The sequence below is a fragment of the Stegostoma tigrinum genome, chromosome 12 (assembly GCF_030684315.1).
Source record: "Stegostoma tigrinum isolate sSteTig4 chromosome 12, sSteTig4.hap1, whole genome shotgun sequence".
Classification (NCBI taxonomy): Eukaryota; Metazoa; Chordata; class Chondrichthyes; order Orectolobiformes; family Stegostomatidae; genus Stegostoma; species Stegostoma tigrinum.
Genome location: NC_081365.1, coordinates 73,492,878 through 73,511,890, shown reverse-complemented (window position 1 = coordinate 73,511,890; position 19,013 = coordinate 73,492,878). Strand labels below are relative to the sequence as shown.

Here is a 19,013-nt window from a genome sequence, read left to right as displayed (position 1 = left end):
CCGCACTGCTTCTCATCTGCTGTTCGAAGGGAGTTGTTTAGCAAAGATCTGCAGATGTGCTGAGGTGGTTGTATATGGCACCTTGCACTCCACATTCTGTAGAGTGGGATGGTCCTGCCATGTATCAGTGTTACATTTTCACATTCTAGTATGGTCTGATATGTTTTCCAACACTTGACCAGGCACTGCTGATGGGATGGGATGAAACAGTGACTTTGCAGCCCCACCCGCACACAGGGGAGGCTATGACCTAGTTGTATTATTGCTAGACTGTTAATCCAGAGATCCTGGTAATGTTCTAGCACCCAGGTTTGAATCCTGCCATGGCAGATGGTGGGATTTGTTTTCAATAAAAATCTGGAATTTAGAGTCTAATGGTGACCATAAATCCATTGTCAATGGTTGGAAAAGCCCCTCAGGTTCCTTAATTTCCTTTAGGGATATCTGCTGTGGTTACCTGGTCTGGCCTACTAGTGACTCCAGACCCACTCGTTACTACTGTCTGGGATGGGCAATTAATGCCGGCCTAGCCAGACACCCTCATCCTGTAATAAACAAAAGCAAAAGGTAGTGCCAGGAGACTGAGTTAATTGTGCATCCAGATGCCTGTGTGTGGAGAATGTTGCATGTCTTGCCAAGTAAATGTCCATTTATAATTCAAGGCTTTCCATGACTAGTTTTCCCAGCGTACGATCTCTTTACCAGACTTTAACCCGATCGTGCTGAATTTATCACGAGACAGGTTTTGTGTAGTAACTGATGGGTAGCTATACAGTCATTCACCCAAGTATCTTATGGCAGTACTACTGCTAACTTTCCAAATGACCTTCTGAATTGACTGGCCTTTCAGAGTTTCCAAGGAGGTCAAATCATGGCCTTGATTTTATCTTGGAGTTTGGACTCGACACTATTACGAGTGACCTCTGTATCTTATTTCCCCCTTGTACCCTCTGCATGGCGAGTGCTGATGAGAGCAACCTGCAGATTTGAATCAATGGTCCTGCAGTGATAGAGAGCTGGATGGCAGCATTTGTAAAGTAAACTGATTTCTGCTTGAATCAGGGGAAATGACTTCAAAACGTTACTGTAGAGGCTTACCTTGATTGGCATTCCAGTGCAATCACGAGGGAATGCTACAATGTCAAAAGTGCTGTCTTTTTGAAAAATACATTAAATCAAATCTTTCTGCCCTCTCTGATGGATGTAAAAAGCTCCATGGCCCTATCTGAAGGAGTCCAGGGAAATTTCCCCAGTGTGTTAGTCAATATTCCCCATCACTCAAACAGGTTCGCTGGTCTTTGATATAATCGATGTAGGTGTAACTCTGTTGTAGATCCCTTCATTGTCATGGTTACCTACATTATTAGCAGTGACAGCACTTCAATGAATACGTCATTGGCTGTAAAGTGCTGTGGGGAGTCCTGAAGTCAAGAGAGGCATTGTATAAATACAATTTTTTTACTGAGAAAATGTTTGATTGTTCTGTTGACCAGTTAGATGAACATTTGAATTGTCTTAATACTCAAGGCTATCTGCCTAATGTGGGAAAGTGGGCTTAGTGTTGGAAGTAGCATATTTTGGCAGTACAGACTCAATGGGCTGAAGGGCCTCTTCTGTACTGTATGATTCTATGATTGATAGTCATGAGGGTTCTTCTATCCCAAAGACAACCAGCTGTTGGGGTTAGTGGCAAGCCTGTGTGGGGTGCATGAGTTAGCATCAGAAAGTTACTCAGCAAGGCCAGAGATCAGTTTGCACTGTACGAGTCTTCATGTCAACTCATTCTTGAGCTCTGACATGTGACATATCCCGTGCTGTCATGTTCATAGAATGTAGAACATAGAATATTACAGTGCAGTACAGGCCCTTCGGCCCTCAATGTTGCACCGACCTGTGAAACCAATCTGAAGCCCATCTAACCTAGACTATTCTATTATCATCCATATGTTTATCCAATGACCATTTAAATGCCCTTAAAGTTGATGAGTCTAGTACCGTTGCAGGCAGGGCATTCCACGCCCTTACCAGTCTCTGAGTAAAGAACCTACCTCTGACATCTGTCCTATATCCATCACCCCTCAATTTAAAGCTATGTCCCCTTGTGCTAACCATCACCATCCGAGGAAAAAGGCTTTCACTGTCCACCCTATCTAATCCTACGAACATCTTGTTTGTGCATATTAAGTCACCTCTTAAACTTCTTCTCTCTAACGAAAACAGCCTCAAGTCCCTCAGCCTTTCCTCATAAGGTCTTCCCTCCATACCAGGCAACATCCTGGTAAATCTCCTCTGCACCCTTTCCAATCTTTCCTATAATGCAGTGGCCAGAACTGTACGCAATACTCCAAGTGTGGCCACACCAGAGTTTTGAACAGCTGCAATATGACATCATGGCTCTGAAACTCAATCCCTCTACAATAAAATCTAATACACCGTATGCCTTCTTAACAACCCTATCAACCTGGGTGGCAACTTTCAGGGATCTATGCACATCGACACAGAGATCTGTCTGCTCATCCACACTACCAAGAATCTTACCGTTAGCCCAGTACTCTGCATTCCTGTTACTCCTTCCAAAGTGAATCACCTCACACTTTCCCGCATTAAACTCCATTTGCCACCTCTCAGCCCAGATCTGCAGCTTATTTATGTCCCTCTGTAACCTGCAACATCCTTCCGCACTATCCACAACTCCACCAACTTTAGTTTCATTCACAAATTTACGAACCCATCCTTCTACACCCTCATCCAGGTTATTTATAAAAATGACAAACAGTAGTGGCCCCAAAACAGATCCTTGCAGTACACCACTAGTAAATGAACTCCAGAATGAACATTTCCCATCAACCACCAGCCTCTGTATTCTTACAGCTAGCCAATTTCTGATCCAAACCGCTAAATCACCCTCAATCCCATGCCTCCGTATTTTCTGCAATAGCCTACTGTGGGTAACCTAATCAAATGCTTTACTGAAATCCATATACACCACATCAACCTCATCCACCTGTTTGGTCAAAATCTCACAAACACCTTGTCCTGTATACGGGTCTGAACTAACATCTGCTTCAAGTTAGATGCTGAGTAGGTGATGCTGAGAACAGAGGTGAGCAATGCCACCTCAATCTTACAGAAAAGCTATGAGAGGAGAAGAAAAGATGGCAGATAATGAACAAGTGGATATTAGTATATGTACTGATTCTCGTTCACATACTGTGTGTCATGACAGACAATCAGTACATATACTAATACCCACTTATAACTACAAACTGACAAAGCCATCATTACAGTTAATATGACTGTTAATAGACAACTATGAGCTTTGTATCCAGAAGAGTTAGTGTTCCTCCAACCCGTAATGGAAATGCAATATTGTCCTTGCGCAGTTCTTGTAGCAGTCAAAAGATTTCATTTGCAGCATTCCATTAAAAATGCTCACCAATCCCATACAGAAAGAGGCCATTCATTTAATCATGTCTATTCTACTTCTCTGAAAAAGCTATGACATTATTTCCAGTCCCTTGTTGTTTCCCAATAGCCCAAAAAGATGTCATTTGCCCTTTTTCAAAGTTATTGTTGAGTCTGCTACCACCATTCATTCAGGTACTACATTTAACACACTGAATCATTTCCAACAATAAGCATTTTGTTTCAGACTGACATGTTTGGACCTGAAAAGTGCCTAGTCTACCTTGAGGTGCTTTTATCTGAAAAAGTAAAGCTCATAAATTTGAAGAACAGATTAAGCAAGCAATTTCACCTTCGTTACTATGCAGTGGCTATCTGAGTGATATGTTTCGCTAACGTAATGTCAGTTAAAAAAGAGGTGTGCCGACCACATATTGAGCAAAATCATGTATGACTTTCAGAGCCAATGTAATACCAAGCACTTAAGTCATAGAGTAATACAGCATGGAAACAGGCCTTTCAGCCCAAACTGGTCCATGCTGACCATGGTGCCCACTCAGCTAATTCCAATTGCCCACATTTGGTCCTTTTCCTTCTAAATCTTTCTCATCCAAATGCTTTCTAAATATTTCTTTTGTACCAGCCTCAACCACTTTCTCTGGCAGCCCATTCTATATACTTCTATATGAAGAAGTTACCCCTTAGGTCCTTCTTATATCTTTCCCTTCTCACCTTAAAGCTATGCCCTCTAGTTTTAAATTCCCCACCCCGGGAAAAAGACTGTATGCATTCATGCTATCTATGCCCCTCATGATTTTATACACCTCAGTAAGGTTACCCTCCAATCTCTTATGTTCCAAAGAATAAAGTTCTATCCTGGCCAACTTCTCCCTATAACTCAGGCCTACTAGTCCTGGCAACATCCTTGTAATTCTTCTTTTGCACACTTTCCAGTTTAACTATGTCTTTCCTATAACAGGGTGACTAAAACTGTACACAATACTCCAAGTGCGGCCTCACCAACGACTTATTCAATTGTAACATAACTCTTAAACTCAGTGCCTCGACCGATGAAGGCCAGCGTGCTAAATGGCTTCTTCACCACCCTGTCCACCTGTGACGCTGTTTTCAATGAACTATGTACTTGTACTCCTAGGTCGCTCTGTTCCATAACTCTCCTCAGGACCTTATCATTTACTGCATAAGTCCCACCTTGGTTGAACTTTCCAAACTGCAACACCTCACACTTACCTGTTTTGAATTGCATTTGCCAATCCTCAGCCCAGTTCTCCAAATGATCAAAATCCCTCTGTAATTCTTGATAACCTTCTTTGCTATCAAAGATACCTCCTAATTTTGTATCATCTGCAAACTTACAAATCACGCCTTGTGCATTCACATCCAGATCATTTATGTGAATAACCTTTCATCATCACCCTCAGTATCCTGTCCAATAAGTTGCCTACCACTGATGTCAGACTCACTGGCCTGTAGTTGCCTGGCTTACCTTTACTACTTCTCTTAAACAATGGAACAACATTAGCCATTTTCCAATCTTCCAGAACTTCCAGAATTTTCACCAGTGGCTAATGATGAAGAAGAATCTCTGCAAGGGCCTTTGTAATTTCTTTCCTAGCCTCCTACAATGTCTGAGTATAAACTTGATCAGGCCCAGGGGATTTACTTACCTTAATGCGCATTAACACTGCGAACACCTCCACTCTGATAATGTCTATGCAGCCCAAATCATCCCTACTTGTTTCCCTATTTCCTTAGCATCCATGATTCTCTGAGGAGAAATATTCATTAAAAATCACCCATCTCCTGTGGATTCACACATAGTCGTCCATGCTGATGTTTAAGGGGACCTATTCTCTCCCTAGCTACCTTTTCACTCTTATTATGGTTATAAAACCTCTTGGGATTATCTTTAACTATATCTGCCAGATAAATCTCTTCCCCCTCTTTTTGCTCTTCTGATTTTCCTTTTGAGTGTGCTCCTACACTTTTTATTGGCATCGAGGGATTCACTGAAGTCTGATAGCTTAAACCCAATGTATGCCGTCATCTTTTTCTTGACCAGAGCCTCAATGTCCCTTTTCAGCCAGGCATCCCTAAACCTGGCAGCTTTTCCTTTCACCCTAACAGGGACATACTGTCCCTGGACTCTTGATATCACATTATAAAAGCCTCCCATTTGCTAGTTGTTCCTTTTCCTTTAAACAGACTCACCCAATCGATCTCTGCTAGATCCTGCCTGATGGACCCAAAATTATCCCTGCTCCAGTTTAGCACTTTAATCTGTGGACATGTCCTATCTTTTTCCATAACTGTGTTAAAATTATGAGAGTTATGGTCACTGGACCCAAAGTCCTCTCCAAATGACACTTCAGTCACTTGCCTGACCTCATTTCCTAAGAGGAGATCCAGTGTTGCACTCTCCCGAGAAGGCCCTCTACATAGTGATTTAGGAAACTTTCTTGGACACACATGACAAACTCCACTCCATCTGGGCCTTTTACAGTCTGGGTGGCCCAGTACTTAGACTTTACATTGTGATGATTGGCTGATCAAATTAAACAGCATGTTCATTCATTGGTTTGTAATATTAACATTACAGACTGTACTCAGCTAGATAATACCCAAACACAAAATAGAATGAGAATGGCTAATTGTGATTCCATGATAGGGCAGCACTTGCTGAATAAGCTTGCAAGGTGGCTCCTTTATAATTGCTAGAAGTGACGTGCACTCATGTTACCTGTAAGCAAAACAAATATGCCCAAGTACTGTACCTGTTTTGAATTACCCAAGCTGCCTGTAGTTATTCATTATTTCTGTAAGATGATGACACAGCCAGAGTTGACTTGCCAACATTTCTCCCGTCATGAAAATTGTTGTGATTGCGTAAATTATTGCATTCTTGTCAATGTTCTGAGGGGTGTAAGATGAAAAATTTTGGCAGTTTGTTTCTCTTTTCAGTGACATTTAAGTTCTGCACAACTAAGCAATAGAAAGAGCATGTCTGGATTGGAATATTGGGAATTCCTGGATTGGGATATTGTGGAGTGGCTGGACTGGGTGAATGTATTAAAAAGACGACTCACGCTGACCGTGCTGTGAAAGAATGATGCTTGCATGGTTCATTTCTAATATGTGATCATATACAGCATGCTGCAATTTCTTGTAATAAGGAGCTAGTAAGTGAAGCTCTCTATTGACAGCAGAGCTCCAGCAGGAGAATTCTCTGAAAGAAAGGCTTTCCAGTGTATGTGAATTTGTGATATGCCCAGTGCTGTCTTGTACCTCTATGCATCGTAGCTGCTGAGTAAGTTTGCTTGGAGTGTGACCTGTTTAATATCAAACCTCCTCTTAATATTTCCCCTTCCTCAACATGCTGACACCTAGACTAACTCGATTAGTATCATGTCTAATCTCACAGCATCATCCAAATATCATCAGTTATTAATTTACAGAAAGCCTATTTATAATCTTACACTCTAAAACACTCCTTCATTTCCTGTTTATCTCTATATAATGAAATCCCAGCTAAAAAGGTCAGTGCATGGACATGTTTCCACATTCTAACTTCCCTGCATCTGGCTCATTTCATTTCGCATTGCCTGATTGCATTTATTCCTTGATTCCTCATGCTTTCATACACCGATGTAGCACCATAATGTATCCTATGAATACAGTTTTGCCATGGCATCTGCTGGACTTTTTGACAAGTAAGGGAAAGAAAGAAAACAATTTAGGTCTTTGTAGTGCCTTGCATAACTACAGGACTGGAATTTATGAAAGGCAGCAACAAATTGGCAACATTGCATGCTCCTGCAAACAGCAATGTGACAATGACGATAATCCGTTTTTGTAATGCTGGTTGAGAGATGAATATTGACAATATTGTTTTGGGTTAAGTCCCAGCTGTGATGATAGAAGGATGCTGTCCAAGGTTAATATCACTTCTGAAAGATGGTATCTCCAACAGTCCAATATTCCCTCAGCATAGGCAGTCCTCAAAATACAAATGTCCAACTTAAGAATGTTCAGGCATACCAATGTGATCCCAAACAGGGCTGTATTAATAGTAATTTTAAAGATCCAACATGCAAATGTTAAGAGCAGATATTTGAGATTGGCCTGTGTTGTGTTCCAAGTTTTGTACAATTTGACTTGTGAGTAGACTCCTGCCCATTCATCACATTGCCTGTATAGAATCATTGAGTCCCTACAATGTGGAAACAGGCCATTCAGCCCATCTAAGTCACACCCATCCTCCGAAGAGCATCCTACCCTGACCCACTCTATTCCTGTAGCTCTGCATTTCCCATGGCTAATCCAACTGACCTGCACATCCCTGGAAACTATGAGCAATTTAGGATGGCAAAAGCACCTAACCTATATGGCTGTGGAGTGTCAAGTTTAACTTTTGTGCTCATGTCCTGGAGTGGAATTCAAACCTACAAATGATTTGGAGAGTGGGAGTCTTGCCTATTGAGCCATCCTGTTTCTAATAGAAACAGGTCCTTTGCATATGTGCAATGTATTTTACTCCTCTGCTTGCGGCTATTCGGAAACAAAGGAAGATGGAAATAAAGAGTGAGTGGGGAGGATCAATTTACTTCCACACTTTGTTGCCAACAAGTGCATTGTAGGCTTTATTTATCACTCTTGCTTCCGTGACTTGGCTTGATTATCCAGTTCTAGCACTGAGCAGGCCAACCTGCTTCCCAGCACCACATGCAGAGTGCCGCCACTGGTTTAGATCCCTCACTGAGGGCAGGGGTTTCTGGTGACAGAAGCTTGCACATGTTCACACTACAGCCTCACCAGATGATCAGCCTCTGGTGCATTCATAATGAAAAAACTTTTTGTGCCATTCACTCAAGTCTGTCTGTGTCATCTCATAGCAATAAGAATAGGGCGTGGTGGGGGGTAGCGAGTGGGGAAACATTTTACTCCTTGAACCTGTTTTGCCACTCAACAAACTCACAATTTAACTCCAGGCATCCTAAATGGAGTCCAGGGTACTTGGGGGACTTGCAATGCTAAGTTCAGGGGTGCTGTGCTCAGGCTGGGGTAGTGGAGCCCTGGGCCACATTGCTTCATGCCTCTTTCAGTAACAAGAATATGTTTATCTTACATTTATAATGAACAACTGGTTCTGCATTAGTTGTCATTTGTGGGAGAGAGTTTGAAGTTTCTAACATACTTTGTAGGCAGAAATGTTTCCTGTTTCATAGTTTTCATATGCAAATACGTGTCACCCAGCTCTACTTGACTTTGACCTCTCTCTGTCTTATCATGTTGCATGTTTAACATTCAGTCCAGGATGAGGTAACATTTCCTTCCTTAGGAAGACCAATGTCATTGCCCTCAGTCTTCACCTCAAATTCCATTCCCTTGGCACGTATTCCATAGCATTGTAGGTCTATCTACAGCACATGAACTGCAGTGGCTCAAGAAAGCAGCTTGCTATTACCATCTTAAGGGCACCCAAGCATGGTGAAATCAATGCTGGCTCAGCCAGCCATGCCCTCACTCCATGAACAAAAGCTGGTACTAAACGTAGTCCTCAGTCTTAACACTTTCAGGGCTGAATACCTTTTTATAATATCTCCCATCTCTTATCCTCCACAGTCAGAAGTCACATGATACCAGGTTATAGTCCAACAAATTTATTTGAAATCACAAGCTTTCAGAGAGCTGCTCCTTCATCAGAGGCAAGTGGGCATTCGTTATTTACATGAAGGTTTTAAAGGAAAACCAATGTCAGACAACCCTTTTGTAATGGTGAACCTACATCAATATTTGTCAGAAATCAGATGGCTACAAATCCTTGTGGTATTAATGATAAGATATTTACCTTCCTTGGTTTGTTGCAGGTAAGGTAAATATTTAAGGCCATTAATTTTATTTCCAGTTCAGAAGAATCTTGGATTGAGCAAATTTTAAAAGCAACTCATTTCAGAAAACAATAGGGTTGAGTTCAGAAGCAAGTTTAGATTTTCTCCTAGGAGGATTCAGAACAGTTCAAGGACCCAGTTGCCTCATCAGAAGAGTCTAGAATGTGCAGCTTCCAAACTAGGAGAGTTTGGTTAGAAATCTGCTGGTTATTAGAATGGAGAAAGTTGAGGTAACTGATCAATTTGTCTTCACAGTCCACAGCAAAGAAACCATAAGAGACAGTTAAGAAGAAACCTAAAGTAGAGATGGTGGGGGGAACTTTTTCTGGACTTGTAAATCTACAACAAAGTGTTGGGAAATAGGATGTGACTTTACTTTGCTGTGTGTTTTAAGATTATTCTGTCTGTCTTCTATATTTACAAAACGCTTCCTTTTTTTCTGATAAACTTCTGTTCTGATGTTAAAGAGGATGTTTAGCCGTGGGTTAATATCGTTCGGTAATTTACGAAACAAGTTCACTAAATAAACATTTTAAAAGTGATCTATTAAGCCAGGTTTTATTCTGGGATATGACTTGTTCAGTGATCTTAATAGTATCCTCACCTGGATGAATTCCCATTCACATTGTGTGCACTGATCCAATCTGCCAACACCTCAATTTCAAAATGGTCAGTTTTGTATGCAAATCTTTAAAGAACCTCACTCTTCCGGTCTATATTCCTCAGGGATTTGCCATACATCTAACTCTCAACTTTTTAGGATCTCCCAACTCCTTCACCTCGCCATTGATTACCTCACTTTCTGTTGTTGAGAAACTGGGCTCTCAAATGCAACTCCTAAACTTCTCCCCACCTCTGTTTCTACTCCATGATACTCTTAAAGACATACATCTTGGCTGAATATCCGTGCTAATCCCCATCCTAATATCACCTCCTTTGGCAGTATAACTTAGGTTTACCCTTCATTGGGTGAGAATAACAGTCCTGATCTGAGTGAAACTTGATGGCTGTGGCCACTGAAGGGAGGGTGGAAATACTGCTAAAGGGATTGACTATTTGACCCAATAGGTTTTCAAACTATCTTTCAACTCAGAAACTGCTCTGATGTATGAACGTTGATGTATGAACTGTGGCGCAGTTGGTGACATTCTTAATCAGAAAGCTGTCAAATTAAGTCTCATTCTTGAGGTTTGAGGGCAGATATTTAGGCTGACATGTCAATGCAGTAACAATGGACTATCAGAGGTGCTCATTCTTAGATAAGGCATTAAACTCACACCCTTCTCTGAGAAAGACTTAAAATCTTATGCATGACTTTTCACAGAAGTGTAGGGGTGTTTCCTATGCATTTTGCCTAACCATCAGCACCCAGTCAGTATTTCTAAATTCATTGTGTGGGAGTTTGCTGTGTGTAAATTAGCTGCTGTGTTTCCTACATGACAACACTTTGGGATGGTGGGAAAGGTACTGCATTAATATGAATACGCTTGTATTCATTGAGGTTTATTTCCTGTAAAACTCGGTGAGAGGGGAGACTTTCAATCGTAAGTCCAGGCAAGACACCATCACAGTTAAGTTGGAAAAGGAGATGTGCTACTCCATCATGACAAACCATTCTTTAGTCAAACTCTGATGTATTTTTTCCTTTTGTGTAGCTCCCAGTGGGTTATAGCTTCCCTTCTTAAATTGGTCCTCTGTTTATACCTGTCTGTATAGTGTGCCATTACCACACCGATTAGCATTCTCAAAGGCTTTGTCTCAAATGATCATCAAACTGCTCATTATCCATTGTCATAATTTTAATGAAACTTAGAAGCTGCATTTAATCTGCATCATATATCTTAACCTTGAAGAAGGAGAGGATGAGGAGGAGACAAACAAAGACAGAGTTGTAATCTTATCCTGGGCATTGACATATTATACACTCACCAACAGATATTGTCCAAACAGCAATTATTTTCATGAATGCTTTTGTTCTCGAGTTGCAGCGACTATAATGGATAGGGTTCCGTATTGCAATGTAGCGATCCAAAGATATTGCGCACAAGTGCATGATGGATGCAGTTGAAAATAGCACATCAAAATAAATCCAAATGGGACACAGTTTGGCAGGAAATGGCCAGATGTATCCTAAACAAAAGAACAAGTAGGTCAGAAAACATTTGGAGTATAACTGAACATCAGATTTATTCTTGTTTTTAAATACTTACAGGTTTTAAATAATCTACAGGAAATGTTTATGATATTTAAGTTCCTGTCTGATAACTTAAAAATGAGAGCAGATCCAGAGTCCAATCTTTGGTTCAACAAAATATATCAAGACAATCTTCAAAAAGGCAGCAAGTTCTGCTTTGTCATAAGTGGGATGCAGGGTAAAAAAGTCACTGGAGATTCAGGCCCTTACCATATTTTTTGTGTGGTCTGTATATACTTTCACAAATTGTTAGCACTCCCACAATACGCCAGTAGCTTGCCACAAGACTAAACTTGAAAGAAAGTTTCATTTCTGTCGTGCCTATCATGACCTCAAGGCGTTCCAAAGAGTTTTTGAAGGGTAGACACTATGTGGTCAAGGCATTTATGATTAATTTTGGTGGGAGAGACAATATAACAAAGGGCGTGATTATACGCATATGTATCTTCCTAGAGACCTAGGGAGATATATATGCATATATAACAGCTGTACATGTCCACAAATCATTGTAGGTGGCAGGGCAAGTTGAGGGATTTTAAAATAAAAAATGGGATACTTGACTTAACATACAGAGGCATAGGGTGGAATTTTACACTCCAGAGACTTTATGAAGAAAATGGTGGGTCACTGAAGAGTCAGGAACATTCTGAAAGCTACGTGTAAAATGATTGCACACTTTAAAACACTGCTATTAGTTGCTGTAATATAATGTAGACATGTCTCTAGTTTCTAATGTAATAATTCATTGTAGGGATAACACAGTGTGGAGCTGGAGGAACACAGCAGGCCAGGCAGCATCAAAGGAGCAGGAAAGTTTCTGAAGAAGAATCCTAACCCGAAACGTCAGTCATTTCTGAAGAAGGGTCCCAACCTGAAACATCAACTTTCCTGTTCCTCTGATGCTGCCTGGCCCGCTGTGTTCCTCCAGCTTTACACCTTGTTATCTCTGACTCCACCATCAGCAATTCTTACTTTTTCTGAGATTCATTGTAGGGAATTTTCCTTTCAAGGGTGGTTGCATTGATCTGAAACAAAAACAGAATTGCTGGAGAAACTCAGCAGGTCTGGCAGCATCTGTAGAGAGAAAGCACAGTTAACATTTCGGGTCTAGTGATCCTTCTTCAGAACTGATCAAAACATTTATTTGTGAAGGTAGCCCAGGGAAGCCTGAGCCAGCTGATTCATGAACTGAATTGGGTTTTATGATGAATGGAAAAGCTTGAAAGTAAGTAACCATGGAGACCAGGCACCCAATCTGAAGATCGGAAAGTCATTCTTGATAGCATGTACTGAGTTTGTTAACGGAATGTACTCAGTGTGGGGGACTTCAATGTCCATCACCACGAGTAGCTTAGGCAGAGCTAAGCGATCCCACAGTCAACAAATCCGATCTAATTGCTGCAGTCCTGCCACATTCGGTCATAAATGATGATGGACAATTAAACAACTCACTGGAGGAGGAGGCTCCACAAATATCCCCATCCTCAATGATGGAAGAACCCAGCACAACAGTGCAAAAAATAATGCTGAAGCATTCACAGCAATCTTCAGCCAGAATTAGATTAGATTCCCTACAGTGGGGAAACAGGCCCTTTGGCCCAACAAGTCCACACCTCCCCTTGATATATTCCACCCAGACCCATGCCCCCTATAACTCACACACCCCTGAACACTATGGGCAATTTAGCATGGCCAATCCACCTAGCCTGCATATTTTTGGACTGTGGGAGGAAACTGGAGCACCTAGAGGAAACACACAGGGAGAATGTGCAAACTCTGCGCAGACAGTCGCTCGAGGCTGGAATCGAACCTGGGTCCCCGGTGCTGTGAGGCTGCAGTGCTAACCACTGAGTCATTGTGCCACCCTAAAGTGAATTACCAAGTGAATAATTTATCTCAGCCTCCCATAGTGATCCCCAGCATTACAGATACCAGTCTTCAGCCAATTTGACTCAATCCACACAATATCAAGAAGTAGTTGAAGGCATTTGGTGAGATGCTGCTGGGCCTGCTGTGTTCATCCAGCCTCACATTTTATTATCCTGGCCAATTACTGCCCCATGTTTACTCTCAATCATCAATAAGATGTCATAAACAGTGCTATCAAGGATCATTTACTGAACTGTAACCTGCTCACTGATGCACAGCTTGGGCTCTGACAGGGCCACTGAGCTCCTGACTCTGTTACGGTCTTGGTTCAATGGAGCTGAATTCCAGAGGTGAGGTGAGAATGACAATCCTTGACATCAAGGCAGCGCTTGACAGAGTGTGACATCAAGGAGCCCTAGAAAAACTGGACTTAATGGGTATCAGAAGGAAGCACTTTCTGGTTATTGGCGATAAATTATGTCAGCTCCAGGACATCTCTGCAGAAGTTCCACAGGGTAATGTCCTGGGCCCAGCCATCTTCACCTGTTTCATTAATGATCATCCCTCCATCATAAGACCAGAAGTGATTTCTCAGGTGTATTTCAGTTGTCGAGACTATCTAATACATTGTCATTATTTACATTCAATAGGAAATAGCCATCATGATTGATGAATACACTATAACTTCTAAAAGCCCTACATTATAAACAAGTCAATTTTTAAAAATATCCTTCCCGTGAAGAAAAGTTGCAAATTTCAAACTCTTTCAGAAATTTAAGGATGACAGTGTAATTATTTCTGAATGATTTCTTCCTGTCTTCTTATTTCCTCCCACAACAGACAGAATTCTCCCAACAAAAAGGCCAGATGTACCATCTATTTGCAATTCTCTGTCTACGTCAAAGTGATGAATAAGAGTAGCTCATTGTGATTGTCAAGAACACAATAGCTCCTGCCAACGCACTGACACGGGAAGTCATGTTGTCGATGTCATTGTTGCTGCCACTCCTTCATTGCCCATTGTCTGCTTCACTCAATGCCTTTGTTTGCTTCCTAGATCGTCACTCCCCTCATCAGCCTACTCATCACTCCCCTGGCCAATCTGCTCACCAATCCCCTTGCTGCCCCTCTTGTTGCTTCTCTTGGGGAATGAAACAGTGAAGGTTCTTTCTGAGCACTTTGGGACTCTGGCTTCGCAATTTGTTTCAGATTAGCATTGCACCAAATAAACAGATTAACACTGGCACAATTGTAATTAAGATAATAAAGTGTGAAGCTGGATGAACACAGCAGGCCAAGCAGCATCTCAGGAGCACAAAAGCTGACATTTCAGGCCTAGACCCTTCATCAGAGAGGGGGATGGGGTGAGGGTTCTGGAATCACTAGGGAGAGAGGGGGAGGCGGACCGAAGATGGAGAGAAAAGAAGATAGGTGGAGAGGAGAGTATAGGTGGGGAGGTAGGGAGGGGATAGGTCAGTTCAGGGAAGACGGACAGGTCAAGGAGGTGGGATGAGGTTAGTGGGTAGGAAATGGAGGTGCGGCTTGGGGTGGAAGGAAAGGATGGGTGAGAGGAAGAACAGGTTAGGGAGGCAGAGACAGGCTGGGCTGGTTTTGGGATGCAGTGGGGGGAGGGGAAGAGCTGGGCTGGTTGTGTGGTGCAGTGGAGGGAGGGGACGAACTGGGCTGGTTTTGGGATGCAGTGGGGGAAGGGGAGATTTTGAAGCTGGTGAAGTCCACATTGATACCATATGGCTGCAGGGTTCCCAAGCGGAATATGAGTTGCTGTTCCTGCAACCTTTGGATGGCATCATTGTGGCACTGCAGGAGGCCCATGATGGACATGTCATCTAAAGAATGGGAGAGGGAGTTGAAATGGTTTGCGACTGGGAGGTGCAGTTGTTTATTGCGAACCAAGCGGAGGTGTTCTGCAAAGCGGTCCCCAAGCCTTTGCTTGGTTTCCCCAATGTAGAGGAAGCCACACCGGGTACAATGGATACAGTATACCACATTGGCAGATGTGCAGGTGAACCTCCGCTTATTATGGAAAGTCATCTTGGGGCCTGGGATAGGGGTGAGGGAGGAAGTGTGGGGGCAAGTGTAGCATTTCCTGCGGTTGCAGGGGAAGGTGCTGGGTGTGATGGGGTTGGAGGACAGTGTGGAGCGAACAAGGAACTCACGGAGAGAGTGGTCTCTCCAAAAAGCAGACAAGGGTGGGGATGGAAAAATGTCTTGGGTGGTGGGGTCGGATTGTAGATGGCGGAAGTGTCAGAGGATGGGAGCACCAGATTGGAACACTCCATAAATTTAAAGTATAAAGATGTACCCCATGCTGGTATTTCCAAATTCTATATTATAAAACTTATTCTCTATATTATAAAACTTACTAGTGCAAGAATCACAAAATTATGCCATATAACCTGGGCCCTGAGGCACCACTGGCAGTGGTTGATGAGGGTGCCCCCTGCTGGCAGCAAGCACAGCCAGTTAACCAAATGGGCTTCCTCCCTCTGAGGAATATAGCTCCATTAAACTCTAAGGAGGCTCAAACTAGTACACCATCAGAGCAAGGCCTCTGCCAAGGGTCCATTGTGCAGAGACATGTTTTAAATGCTCTCAATCTCACAGTTGAATAATTTTCCCTGTGTTAGTTCCAATCATCTTTTTTTAGGCAACTGACTCAGACCAGCAGAAAATAGCTCAACAAAATGGAATCACATCTATTTGATTAGGGGAGATAATTGAGGTAACTGAGGTGATGCTTATGAGAAACATTGAAGCAGATTTTCCAGGGATGGGTAACCTCAAGGCAAATGAAGTAAATTTAGTTACTTTCAAACGGCTCTGTCCAACTCCAGGAGTTAGTGTTTGCTTCATTTAAATCACAACGCTGTGATGACAGGGATATAGTGACCAGCCTATGGGACAGTCAATGCTACAAGTTTTACATAGGCTTAGGAAATTCAAAACCTACCCTTAGTGACTCACTTTGATGCTGAATCATATTGGTGCCTTTTGAAAAATAAGTTAGGACTGAGTGTGCTGCTATTGTTGTGGAGATGTGTTGACCAGGACGTAGTCAGTTAGAGCTGCTGTCTAAGGTGCTATTTGTAGGGTGAAACCAATTTCTGCACATTGGAAATTTAACTTAAATAATGCAATTTGATGATCATGACACTTTTTTTTTCAATATTGCACCAATGTTCGCAGCAAGGTTCTCAGTCCTTTTCCCTCAATACAGTCTGTTCTCTGTGGCTGAAGCTGTGGAATAGCAGCATTGGAACTGCATTGCAAAATAAAAGAATCTAGTTCCTCTTTCACCATCCTAGTGGTCACCAAACGATTGACCAAAGACATGAAAACAAAGATACCAATCACGTTAGGCTTGTACATGCTAGAGCTTTGAAAAGTAAAAGGATGTTTGACGGAAAGAAGATCTAGAGGAGTCTGGATAAGAAGAAAGTAAGATGTTTCCTTTGCTAAGATGTTTCCTTTGCTGGGAGGGTCTAGGCATCACTGTTTCAAAATAAGACTTACTCAGAAGGCAATGGAAGCAAAGTTGCGGAATATTTTGGAGGCAGAGTTGGGTAGATCCTTGATACACAAAGGAATGAAAGGATATTGCATGTGGGTGAAGATATGGAAGAGTCAGATCAGCCTTATCGGCTGAATGGCCTACTCCTGCTCCTTATTTACATGTTCACAGAAAGCCAGCAGCTCTCGAATGCAAACAGTGCCATTGGGAAGGCTGGTCACTATTGAAACTGCAATCTCAGAGGGAGCAACAGTGAATGCCAGATGCCAGGGCAAGTGGGGTGGTATCGCCAGGGTCAGTCAAGTTGGATAAGGGCCTCAATTGACTCAAAATGTGGGTGAGCCTTAGCACTGAAATCCCACAGCAGGTGGGGGGGGCAACACCGGTTTACCAACACTCCCAATGCCAGCCTACTCCCAGGGTGAGAGTGAGGGCATAAAATTGGTGCGAATCATGAGGTAAAGTTGACGACCATGGGATGGACCTTGTGGTTGCAAATCAGGCAGCTACAAACCCCAACCCTTCCACAAATGTGCATCCTCCAGGAAAGTACGGAATTAGGCAAAGTAACATTAACAACATCAGTCTCTGGAAAATATGGGAGAGATGAGAGAACGGAAGCTTCCCTGCTATTTTGAAATGACTGCTTAACAACTGAGCTTTGCTAAGGAGTCATTTTCCCACCATTTCCCCGGTTTGCTGGCTACCTTGTTTTCTCAGGATTGGATGAAAGTTAGAGAGTTCTTGCTGGTGGCTGTGATGATTGAGGTGACACTAGAATGGCAGAAGAAGGTTCAGAATTGAATTGTCTTTGTGCCACGTGCTGTTACTTCTCTAAGCACTACTCTGTGTGGCTTGTATTCATGTGGCCCAGTTACCAGCGGCTGATTTCCTGATCACTACCTGCCCATGCTTCATCTTGAGCAGCTTCTGACAAAGCTTTCCAGACTTTTGTTAGTGCCAGTGCCTCAAATCCACACTGCTGGCATTGTCCTGTGCCTCACAGTAGGCAGGAAACTGCCTCAGCTAACAAGCCCCTTCAGTGATTAATATATTGCTGCAAGATTTACTGATATTGTTTCTGAGTGGTTTGTTTATTTCAGCATACCTTACATTCCCAATTGATGTACTGTAACACCTGGATCTTAAAGGGAAAAGAAAGCGTGGAGCTGGATGATCACAGCAGGCCAAGCAGCATCTTAGGAGCACAAAAGCTGACGTTTCAGGCCTAGACCCTTCAGAAAAGGGGGGTGGGGTGAGGATTCTGAAATAAATAGGGAGAGAGGGCGAGGCGGACCGAAGATGGGTAGAGGAGAAGATAGGTGGAGAGGAGAGTATAGGTGGGGAGGTAGGGAGGGGATAGGTCAGTCCAGGGAGGACGGACAGGTCAAGGAGGTGGGATGTGGTTAGTAGGTAGGAAATGGAGGTGCAGCTTGAGGTGGGAGGAGGGGATAGGTGAGAGGAAGAATAGGTTAGGGAGGAAGGGATGAGCTGGGCTGGTTTTGGCATGCAGTTGGGGTTAGGGGACATTTTGAACCTCCGGATACAACGCATCATCCTCCGACCCTTCCGCCATCTACGATCCGACCCCACCACTAAAGGCATTTTTCCATCCCCACCCCTGTCTGCATTCCGGAGAGACCACTCTCTCCGTGACTCCCTTGTCCACTCCACACTCCCCTCCAACCCCACTACACCCAGCACTTTCCCCTGCAACCGCAGGAAGTGCTACACTTGCCCCCACACCTCCCTCCCTCACCCCCATCCCAGGCCCCAAGATGACTTTCCACATCAAGCAGATGTTCACCTGCACATCTGCCAATGTGATATACTGCATCCACTATACCCATTGTGGCTCCCTCTACATTGGGGAAACCAAGCAGAGGCTTGGGGACTGCTTTGCAGAACACCTACGCTCGGTTTGCAATAAACAACTGCACCTCCCAGTCGCGAACCATTCTAACTCCCCCTCCCATTCTTTAGACGACATGTCCATCCTGGGCCTCCTGCAGTGCCATAATGATGTCACCTGTAGGTTGTAGGAACAGCAACTCATATTCCGCTTGGGAACCCGGCAGCCCAATGGTATCAATGTGGATTTCAC

The 19,013-nt window shown here is 43.0% G+C and overlaps 1 protein-coding gene across 2 annotated transcripts in view; it reads right to left on the bottom strand.

The window, feature by feature from the left end:
- The window catches only part of LOC125456790 (5-hydroxytryptamine receptor 2A), a 342,509-nt gene that overhangs the window by 41,242 nt on the left and 282,254 nt on the right, over positions 1 to 19,013 (bottom strand). For both annotated transcript variants that reach the window (XM_048540197.2, XM_059650432.1), the window contains one exon: positions 11,244 to 11,444. In XM_048540197.2, coding sequence (XP_048396154.1) covers positions 11,244 to 11,444 — 201 coding nt within the window. The remainder of the gene's footprint in view (positions 1 to 11,243; positions 11,445 to 19,013) is intronic.